Genomic DNA, 11,267 nt, shown 5'->3' on the forward strand with positions numbered 1-11,267 from the left:
CCCCCCTCAACTGTTTTTATACAGTGTCTGTAAAAAAAAGTGGACCCATTTAAAGGGCAATAGCTCTGTCATCTTTGTGCCATATCAGCAATAAATCTTCAAAGAAGTAAAATTCAACTTACGAGGCAGGCATAAAATTTGGCAGTATGAAGAAAATCTATCGATGTGTTTTAGAAATATAAAATATAAAGCACAAAATTTCCTACTTAAAAGTGTTTTGCTGCAGGGGCATGACCCATTCTGGGTTTTGGGACGAGGAAGGTAAAACTTTAAATGTCACATCAAATTGATATCTCATCATGATCTCGTCACGCTAACAAAGTTTGTTAGAAATTTGGAGAGGAGGGGTACTGCTGTAGTGGAGGCTTGGTTCCACACCCTATACATCATCATCAATAGTGGCCCTTGCAGTTGCAAGAAAGGTTTAACCAATGCCTTATAACTTATAACCTGAATGTTTACAAACAAATGGTCATCGCATTCCCCTGACTTGAACCCTCTTGATTATTTCCTTTGGAGGTTTTTGACAGATGACCGACAGTCTACGGAAACAACCCACAGACATCTATAATGTGAGCTATGTGTCAAGAGTTTCAGTGGCTTGTTTGTAGAAAAAAGAAAAAAATACTGGAATTCCATGTCACCGATGACTTATGATGGTATTATAATAATTTCAGCTCTGTTGAGTGGTTGGAATTGCCTGATATTGGACGATTGATCAATTAAGGTCTCAGTTTGAAGGACTATTTGTCGCAGATTAGTTCTCATTTCCTTCTTTGCCGTTACTGCCGTGATATATTTGTCATACTTTTTTCCTCTTCTGAATCACCTTTTGTCTTTTACCGATATTGCTTTTTTGTTTTTCTTTTAAAGAAAGGGCGGTTGTTCTTTGTGGATCTGAAGAAGGATGAATGCCGGACAAGAGACTTGGACCGTGAATTCCGCAAGGCTTGTATTCCCAGTACGTCTTCTTTTTTTCTTTGACCTTACATTTTTTTGTGTGTGTGGTGGGGTGGGGGGGGGAGGGGGCAGCTTCAATGGTGAATTATTTGGTTTCCTGTAGCATATACCTCAGACACAGATTGGACAAACTTCTTTCAATTTATATTGTTTTCTGCAGATCATAAGTTTCTGCCCATCTGTCTCCGGCTAGCTTCTTTGCTGGCTGTCTCAAACTAAAGCATTTGTGCTTGTGTTGTTTTCCCATATGGAGGGTGCAAGGGGAAAACCAGCAATGTCACGTTTCATAAGTGTTGAGAAAAGTGAAGATTTAACTTTGAAGACTTCTGCTAGTCATGGCTGTGTTCATGATTGATATTTCCCCTTGAAAATGTGTAAAGTAAGTCTGCTTACTGATTATAACATGGGTTTAGAGTGATGAAGTGTGTTTGTGGTTATGTTATGAAGTAAATATGTGAGAAAAGGACATCGCTGGTTTTCCCCTTGCATTCCCATATTCTGTATAATTTTCATCCTATTTTAAGGTTTGATGGCTTGAAGCTCTTGTAATAATCTATGTTATAAACAAACAAAAAACACTCTCCATAAAGACTTGTAACCCCAAAATCCCTGTAAAATAATACTTTTGCCAATATTCAATCATCAGTTTATTGAAAAACTTTTGGAACTTGAAACTACAAATTCTAAAAAATATAGAAGAAGAAAAAGCCATTAAACAGATGCTCAAAAAGGCAAAACAGTGGGACTTTATCAAATCTCACTGGAAATAAATGAAGTACATGGTGAATGGAGAGTGCAGAACTTGATCAACCTGCTCAATACCTTCAATTAACTGGAAATATTCCAAGAGACATTCTACATTCATCACGTTATCCAAAAATTCTGGAACAACAGACTACAAATGCTGCAAACAATTATTCTTATGAGTCGCGCAATGGTGGCTCTCGTGGTCTACAGGTATGGTTTTCGCCTCCTATATAATAGGTCCCTGGTTCGAAACCTGACTTGCCTTCTCTCTCCCTTACTCCTGGCTCTTTCTACTGCTACCCTAACTTTTCTACTGTCACTCCTGGCTCCTTATTACTTTTGTCTTTCAGCCACATATCCTGATCCTAGGGTAGGTAAGATCGAACATATAGCCTTCTTGGATAAGGGCGAAAAATATCGGAGGTCCCGTGTGCAAGTTGTAGCATACATTAAAGATCCCTTGGTGGTCCTAATATCTATGGGAGTAGGCTTTGGCCGCCACCCAAGAAAAATTCAAAATTTAGTCCTACCAAAACTGAAAATACTCTAGTCAAAATAAGACCACATAGAGTACCTTTGAAATCAGAATGTGGCTTTGGAGTAGGGCTGGAGTCTGCTCGATTAATCAAAGGCTTGCGAGCAACGGACCGCTTGTGCCAGAGGCTTTTGCGAGCAGGCTTGAGCTTTGCCCGCTACTGGAGTTGCTACTCGTGAACGGCGGACGGACTTATTGATTTGTGTCGTGACGTCACAAACTCTTGTTTACTGAGCGCGCGATACTTCTGCCTGAGTGGCCGCACGCTGATCACACTTCCAGAGATGGCGCTGTTTGGGGAGGGGAGGGGGGGGGTATGGCTGGGAAAGCGAGAGGTGTTCGCCACCCCTCGCTTTCCGTAGAACCCGCCCCTCCCCTTACGCTTCCTGGTGTGACAGGGTTTTATTTGTCTTGTTTATTTTGTGTTTTTTTTGTTCAGTTTTTTGTTGATTAAAATTTGTTTGGTGGGGGGAAGGATTACGTTTTGCTTTATAGATTTTCTTGGCGTAATTCGACATCATAATTAATATTTGTATGATAGAACATGCATAATACATACATAATATCAGTTACAGTGCAGCAAGATGTTTTTTAAAAGTTATAGGCCTACAATGTAATTAACAATGTGATATAATTTACCTTAACAACGATCTTCTGATAGGGAAGCAGTCAAATCAAAAGTTTTTTACATTGTTCAGAAACAAAATCACGATTGTCATCCCCTCCCCAATGCTTTCTCTTCAACTTCAACTTGTTCTAAGTGTCGGGGTGGGAATGGAAGTGCAGTTTAGGCGAGTGATTAAATTACAAGCCACGGGATGCTAACAATACTGATTTATTTTGTCAGTTAAAAATTGTTTGTAAGTGTTCACACCTTTATTCTGCGTCCTAAATAGTTTAGCATGCCGCAACCCCTGTGCTTTCTTGTCGTATATCCATTTTTAATACCAGTGAAAACAGCTCATAACAAAATGTGAGCCTACGAAGATGTCACATTTTCACTGTTAAAGCACCGAGGTCGCAAACGGTCTGCACTAGGCTATTACAGCCCTCTTCGCCTTGCACCAAAACCAGCGCAGCCTCTCGCTTCCTCCACGTCCAGAGTTCAGAGTTCATGCCGCGAGCGGGGTGGATTACCGGCAGATCTTGCGGCTCGGTGCAGACGAGCGGTGTTGTACTGACGAGCGGTCTTGCCCTGCCAGGGCGGTAGTTGGGCTCAAAGCAGATTTATTGGCACGAGAGCAAGCCCTTAGCACAAAGCAATACGAGACGCAAAGCAGGTCTTGGGACCAAGTGCTTTGCTCTGCTGCCATCGGGATTTGAGTCTTGCCTGCCGTCCGCTGCTCGTATGCCTTCGATTAATCGAACAGACTAGTTTGTGGTGCAGAGACACTGTGCGCAGGGTCTCTCTCTCTCCCCCTCTCTCTCTTTCTGACGTTAGTGGTTTCGCAGATTGCAAGCAGGGAGGGGAAGGAAGAGGGGGTCAGACACGAGTGGCTTCGCGGATTGCAAGTTGGTGTGGGTACTTGAACTTGAAGCTTAGGCTAGACTCAACGTATCATGCTGGTGATTTGATTTGATGATTTGACCTAGTGATTTGAGGCTTGTGACTTGAACTAGGGGCTTGCGAGCACGAGCGTGTTTGCTACCGGGGTACAGCCCTACTTTGGAGTGCTACTAAGTTGGAAAAACGGTCGTATGCTTAAAAATCAGTTACATTGCAGGTGGAGGAACCAGCAGTTGACTACCCCTGATCTCTTGCAGGGGAATTCAAAGAAGAAGAGAAGAAATCATACAATAAAACTAAAATGTACTACTGAGAATACTGATGACAAGAGGGAGAGACAAGATAAGACCCGAGGTTTTAGAAATGCAATTTGGGTTAATAGCTGACAATGGAACAACGAATGCCATATTCATCCTCACAATGTTAATAGAGAGGGGCGTTGAAATGCTGAAAGATATTTATCTACAGTTCAGTGATTATTCCAAGGTTTTTTTTTTGTTTTTTTACAAAGTAAAGCATGAAGACACACTGACGGTCTTGGTCATGCCAAATACTGGCAGAAGTGCAGGCAAGCAGATAGGGACTGTAACAGCAGCTTCACATCTTTCCGCTTTGATGGCGCAGAAGAAGTCATTGTGGTGGATTTTCGCTTCATATTCAGTCTGGCAATGGGATCTGTTCTTGATGCAGCCCACTGATATGAGAGACTCAAGTATTCTGTTTTGCTGGTCTTTGCTACTGAGACTATTGAAATGGGTTATTAATAATAAAGCGATTTTTTTTGTAATCAGTTGTCACCTCAAAGCATTTTAGTTCTTTCTAGGGCAAACAGATCACATACACTGTCATTCTTTGTACTTCAGTAATTTCTCATTTTCTTTTCAATAGTGAACTTTTTTTTTTTTTTGGTCAGTTTGCTGTAACCTCGGGTGTCTGTTGCTATATATATCATTTTGAAATGCGTGTGAATAATAATAAAGCAGCTTGACATGACCTCAAAATGATTGCTGATTGCTTGTCAGGGTAGATAGGGGGAAATAAGTCTCCACTCTGGGCTGCGTCCTGATATATCTTGTTTTCCCCTTGTACTGGTTGAACATCGCTGTTTCTCCCCTTGCATCACTTTTTTTTTGCGACCATTGAAACGTACTATACTATGATGGTTTTTGGATTTTTCCACAAGGTGAAAACATGGGGCTTGGTCAAGTCTAAAAAATGCTCTGAAGAGCTTATTTTCTCAAAAATTGGACATTGCTGGTTTTCCCCTTGCACCTTATTATATATATAATATATATATATATATATATATAATAGGACTGTATGCTTTTTAAAAAAAACTCAAGTTTAAAAGAGATCAATAATTAGAGCACAGTTTGTCTGCCGTAACTGTTTTTTCCAGGACTTTCTCCTTCACCAAAGAGACCCGGGTCTTTACAGTAAAAATTAAGAAAAGAAAAAATTCTGTAGTGATGGAAAGCTGGTCTCTACTCTAAAGCAGAACAGGTTTTATACACAGTGACCTTGGCTCATCATGTATTTACAGTGGACCTTGGACTTTGTAGCTACAGTAGAGACTTACATGTTTTTGAAAGTTTTTATTTTTCGATCTTTGCTAGTGAAAAAAAAAAGCATATTATCAAATGTAATAATATTATTTTTCAGGCATTGTCAGTTTTTTTGTATGTATTTTTAGTTGTGTTTAAAGCTGTGTGGAAAAGAAGGGGGGGAAAGGGGGGGGGGGGATGCACCTTCTTTGAAATGACCCAAGCTGTGTTTTGCAAAGCATTAAATACAACTAACAAAACAAACCAAAGAATGAGAGGCTACCGTACCGCAGATATACTCCTTCCCACTTTAAGGAAGAAAAATCCTTCGCATAGAACAACCCATATTATATAGTTTTTTGAAAGTCTGATAAGCTTATGGGTATATTTATTGATAGGTATATCTAACCAGGTGTACATTGTTATGCAGACACTCTTTGTCTTGTGCACTGTCATGTTTAGTTGCAGTTCAGCCTCTCTATAACAATAATCGATATAACGACATTCTCTGTATAGCGACATGGTGTCCAGGTCCCGATTTTTTCCTTATATATCATTAGTAATTTTTGGATGCCTCTCAATAACGACATTTTGTTTGTACTCCACTTTAACTCGCATGTAAAATTACTTTTTTGTTTAGTTTTAGTAAGAGTTTTACAACACTTGCAACACAATGTCATTTATAAGTGCCTAAGATTACAGGTGTTACAAAAGAGTATCAATAACAAAAGAAGAAGGAGCAGAAACAAGGACGATAAATGCTTGATAAGAAAGAAGGAGCAGACCACACCAGATCATCCACCGACCACCTGTGGAATAAAATTACATTTCCGCTACTCATGTTACAAAATTTTACATCACACACTTTAACCAACCCCTGTGCCCCCATCCCCCTCATGTTATGCTGCTGTAAGCTACAAGTATTCTCTCTGAACGTGACTTGTTTCAATTTCACTACTTCACAGAGGATGCCAAAGAATATGGACCATTCTTTATGGGCTTGGAAGGTGGTTTCAGAGTTCGTGGCTTTGAGGTCCACACAGGTCCCATCACTACGTTTGTCAATGTTGTTGACCTAGAGGAGGGTGTTTGTGTACCAGTCGGGGAAACTCTGACTGGCACGCTCAGGAAAGGTAAGCATTGTTGGAAACTGACCACTTACATGTAATTTTGGACATAAGTATTACAGTGTTTGATGCTATTCTAGTTGCTAATGAGCTTTTTACTATTTGCTTGACCCGTAATTGAAGAACGTCTGCCTCTGTCACGTCATGCATTGGTCTGAAGAAAGAACCGGAAAAGATGATGGGATTATAAAGCAAAAACTTTCTCCTTGCATTTTTTGACAGTGAATTGTCGGTAGGTTGTTTTATGACAAAGTATTTATGTTAGTTTGTTGTTCCATATTTGAGCTCATCTATAGTATCTATTTAGAGAAATTTAGTTTTCTTTGCAACCTGTTACAGTTCCTTTATGGAGAAACTGTAAATGCAAGATCAGTTTGAGCTTTGAGCCTAAGAAACAAAACGGGTAGCTTTGAGCATAATCAAAGATGTTAAGAATAGAAAATATTACTTGAAATCAAAAATGCAGTTTTTTTGTTGTAGAAGTTGTGGTTGAAGTGACAAGATAATGCAGAGTGAAGCTTTTGACACACGAGAGTTTAAATACGTTTCTGTTTTCATTTGATTCCTTATGCAGCTGTATATTAAATGAAAGTTGTTGTTTTTTTCCTTTTATTTCAGTGAGCTTCATGCAGTCACTTGGATTCATAAACATTCGTCCAGGCATAAAAAATGCAACAATATTCGATGTCCCCAAACAATGCTCCGAGGTCAGTGTAGGTTCTATCTCTGAACTCTTTTTCTTAACTAGGATGTATAAGTTTTTACTCTCAGGAATCATGCCATCGATGTAAAGTTCTCAGAGCTTGTTTGTTTTAGTAGAGGTTTTACGGCGCTCGTAACTGCATAAGGTCATATGAGCGCCAACCTTCTCGGAGCTTATACTTTCATGGGGCAGATTTTTAGCTTACTACATAAATGCAGTCTATTATTATTTTTATTATTATTTTTTATCATTATGAATAATGTTTTAATCTTGCATGGTCTTATTCCTTTTCGGTAACTATGAGCAGTGAGGGAGAGGGAAAAAAAGAAAAGAATTGAAGTCCAATCTGCAGTTCTTTGAGTCTTCAGCAAAATAATATGTGAGGCAGCGTGGTGAAATCAGGCACAAATAATGAAAGGAAAGAAAGTGGCCTATTTCCGCTGGTTAAGCCATTTTGATTGAATTTTGCTTTTAGACTTAACGCCATTTATGTCCTTTTAAGAACCCATTTCTGTTTTGGATTTTTACAATAAAAACGTTGATTAAATGCACAGAAAATATAAATTGTCCATTTCTAAGGACTCTCAGGCTATGTGAAGAACCATACTTTGGCTGCTATTTTCTCACTAATTTTGCCTCTGAAACCAGGCAACCCTCACCTACTTCAATTGCAAATATCTCGATTTGTATTCAAGATATTTTGGATATTTCATTCATTAAAAGCTAGACAAATTCAAACGAGCTTTAAGGCAATGCCAGTAACTCAACATGCTCCAGAATTGACGATCGCCTGATTCCACTATGTTGTGACACATACTTTTTTTCATGAGATTAAGTGCTTGCTGAAGTTAAATATTAACAAAATAAAGCTGTCTTTACAAATACATCTGAGGTAGAGTCAATATACTATTCCTATGCTGCAACTGGACATTGTTGGGTTGGAGTTGAAAAATGGGCAAAGAGTGTACCCTATCAGTAGATTTTTTTTCCGAAATGTGGAATATTTGACAAGCATAAAATGTTACAAGTTCATAGCCCATTTTGATTTCTTTGAAATATTCCTGTAGAATGCTGCTTAGTTATTAAGAGGTGCTTCGGGATGTACATGGGGATTCAACCCTGAAAGTGTCTGATCCCCAACTGTATTGATAAAGGAGCCTGTGTAGACTGTGACACCATAGTTTTTGTTCACTGGACTGTCCAGACTGGTCTGCTTCTAGCTGAAAAACCTTCTAAAGGGAGTGTACATTGCTTGGGGAAAAGAGTAAAAATAACAGTGTGCAACAAACCCATGTATGATCCTGAATTGGCTGCTTAATCACAGTGGTGGCTGAATGCTGTGCCCAATTCATTTTTTGCTTTGTTTGGAAATGATTAGGACAGCTGATTTAGATGCAGATCTTGAATCAAATGATAAACCTGACAGCAATGACATTATTGTTGTCTGATCTTTAGAATTACAGTCTTGTCTTTTGTCACTTCTTTTATGCTTATGTTTATGATATGTGAGATTTTTTGTTTCTGTTCTGTTAAGCTTTGTATTTTTGTTCTCTTTTGGTGGGTTTTTTTGGGGGGAGGGGGGAGAAACAGCGGTAATGGTGGAGAGTCATTGCTACCTGTCAGGTGTAAGCACCATTTTCTGGTCATATTTCTGTTTTGTTTTCTCGGAAATGGACGGTGTATTTTTCATTCTCCCTAATTTTGTCTGTATTCATGCCATTTTTGTTTGTTTTCACTTTATATATGCTGTGCAGGTGTTTCTGTGTATCCTTACGATTAAAAAAAAAAAATTTTTTAAAAATAATTATATTTATCTCCAGGCACAGGAAACTGACCAGATGTTTGCAGCTGTGGTGGAGAGGGACCATTTTATCTTGGCTGTGTAAAGGTGGCGCATCCTAGCCCAGAACATTCTGAGCTATCCACATCTGAGCCCTCATCATGATTTCCAAAACTCTCTTGACAGAGTTTCGAGTGCTTCATATTATGGACTACTATATGCGTAGTGATGATACTTGGTTGAATTCTAATAAAAGAAAAGGAGAAAAACAAGATGATGCTGTAAAGAAATATGAACAGCAGCAGCTTTGAATAGAATGATTTAAGGCTTATGAATCTTTTACTGGCCCTTAAGAGTTTTAATCTATCAGTCTTGACTTTGTGCATCTTTTTACAAAGCTTCCACTAACGAACAAAGGATGTCAAAATATTTGTTGTTAATGGCTTTCTCACTATTCAAGCAAATATTTCATATTATGAGAGCATCATGTGTTATTGATCAAGTTAAAGCATTGTGCTTCGTTTTGTTTCTTTCTCCCCTTTGAATTTTGCAAAAGTTTTGTTTGTAGTTAAGTTCTTAAGTTGTCTTTCCTTGTGTTCAATATTTGATTGTCTAAAGTTCCAGTCTGTGAACTGTTCAAATGTCTGGTCGTGTCAAAATTCAATTCTGTAGCTGTTTTATGTGCCCTGTTTACACTTTGTACCTGATGTTTTGTGTAGAGAACATGGATAGCTTTAGTTTTTTATATCAAGAATAGTCTTTGATCGTTCATTCCACATTCTGTTTGTCTTTGAACCGTCTGAGAATCCAAACATAAAAAACGAAGACTGATCATTATAGTTTTGAAAAGTGTATTTGGAAATTCTTCTATTTGATTGTTTGAATTTTGGTAACTGTTGAGCTTACACTGATTGCTAAATCCATTGTTTTAATGAGAATAGTAAAACTTTTTGTTAGAGTTTAACTGTATTAGCTTTAAGTATGATGCAATCAAGAAGAAGGAAGAAGAGGAAGATTCATGTTTTTGTCTAGCTGGAGACTTTTCTTTATTCCAATAATTTTTGTTTGTTTTACTTCAAGTAAGTCTCTATTCGTCAATAAGTCTTTTAACTAAAACTTATACGTTGAATAATTCACGAATATTGTGCAAATTTTGTTGGCCTTTTAAGAAAATTTTAGATTCCTGAATTGTTGCTGTAAATGATGATATTGCTAGCTTAATCAGATATATATACTGAGAATGTATTACTTTATTCACCACTTTATTCTAAAAACTTCTGTCCAAAGAATGCTCAATCTGGTGGGGGTAAACATTAGAACTTATTGTTGCGAAATCTCTGGTTCCAATTTACAAAATACATTTTTAGAAATCATTTTTACTTAATGTTTGTCAAAATTATTTTAAACTTGTTATTATACACCTTTTGATCTGACTGGTTTCTTGTTACAATCATTTTTTAAAATCACTTTTAAATGCATTCAAATAAATACACTGTCTATTTTTCAGTGAATAGTTGTATCTTTTGGGTCTTTCTTTTCGACAAGAAGCTCAATTTGTGTGGCATCATGGTGAAATCAGGCACTTGTCAAAATAATGAAATTGGAGAAACTTACATTTTTCCACATGTTTGACAATTAATATTGGATTTTTTTCTTGTAGGCTCGGCACCTTTTATGTCCATTTAGAAACACTTTCGATCCTAGGTGGATTTTTATTAAGCTTAGGAAGTTACCAAAATTTGACTGCCATTTTCTTGCTATTTTTACCTCTGGGAGCAGCATTCCACACCCTCTTCGGTCCTAAATATTTCGACTTCTATTCAAGATATCTGGGTATTTTTCCATGAAAAGGAAGATAAATAAAGAAGTTTTAAGATATCAATAACTTAATGAGCCCAAAATATGACAAGCGCCTTCATGTTGTAACACATTTTTAATTTTGAGGTTTTAGGATTCTTTGGGCATGCTTAGGTGTTTGAATTCATTGTCTCTGTTTTTAAAAGCAGCAGTAATTCTTATTATCCTAGTCTTTTGATAATCTTTTGCTTTTTCTTTCTAATATGTTTTAGTACTTTTTTCTGGAACCATTTCTGGAATCATAAGGAGGGGAAAAAATCAGATGAGGTAGGGCGGGAAGAAGCCAGCATGGATGGTCACTAATAGTTTTGTGAGAGACAAGTACAGACACATAAATGGACATAAAGGCCTTGAACATCATGCTCTCACTGGAAAAGCAGAAAACAAATGTGGCAGATCAAGAGCAAGAATAATTACTTCTTTAGAGAATTTTTCTTTCTGCAGCCTTTCTACTGCTACTCCTTGGCTCCTCCTTACTGCTGTCTTTCTGTCACACCCCTGAACTTC

The 11,267-nt window shown here is 37.8% G+C and overlaps 1 protein-coding gene across 1 annotated transcript in view; it reads left to right on the top strand.

Annotated features, from left to right (window-relative positions):
* LOC101851110 (ependymin-related protein 1) overlaps positions 1 to 10,416 on the top strand; it is a gene marked incomplete at its 5' end in the record, with an annotated part of 12,992 nt that extends 2,576 nt beyond the window's left edge. Inside the window, 4 exon segments of the mRNA XM_013079955.1 lie at positions 874 to 961; positions 6,259 to 6,426; positions 7,039 to 7,127; positions 8,944 to 10,416. Of these exon segments, the coding sequence (XP_012935409.1) occupies positions 874 to 961; positions 6,259 to 6,426; positions 7,039 to 7,127; positions 8,944 to 9,009 (411 nt within the window). The 3' untranslated portion in view covers positions 9,010 to 10,416.
* Positions 10,417 to 11,267: the final 851 nt, after the last annotated feature.

The sequence above is a fragment of the Aplysia californica genome, unplaced genomic scaffold (genome assembly GCF_000002075.1).
Source record: "Aplysia californica isolate F4 #8 unplaced genomic scaffold, AplCal3.0 scaffold00069, whole genome shotgun sequence".
Taxonomy (NCBI): domain Eukaryota; kingdom Metazoa; phylum Mollusca; class Gastropoda; order Aplysiida; family Aplysiidae; genus Aplysia; species Aplysia californica.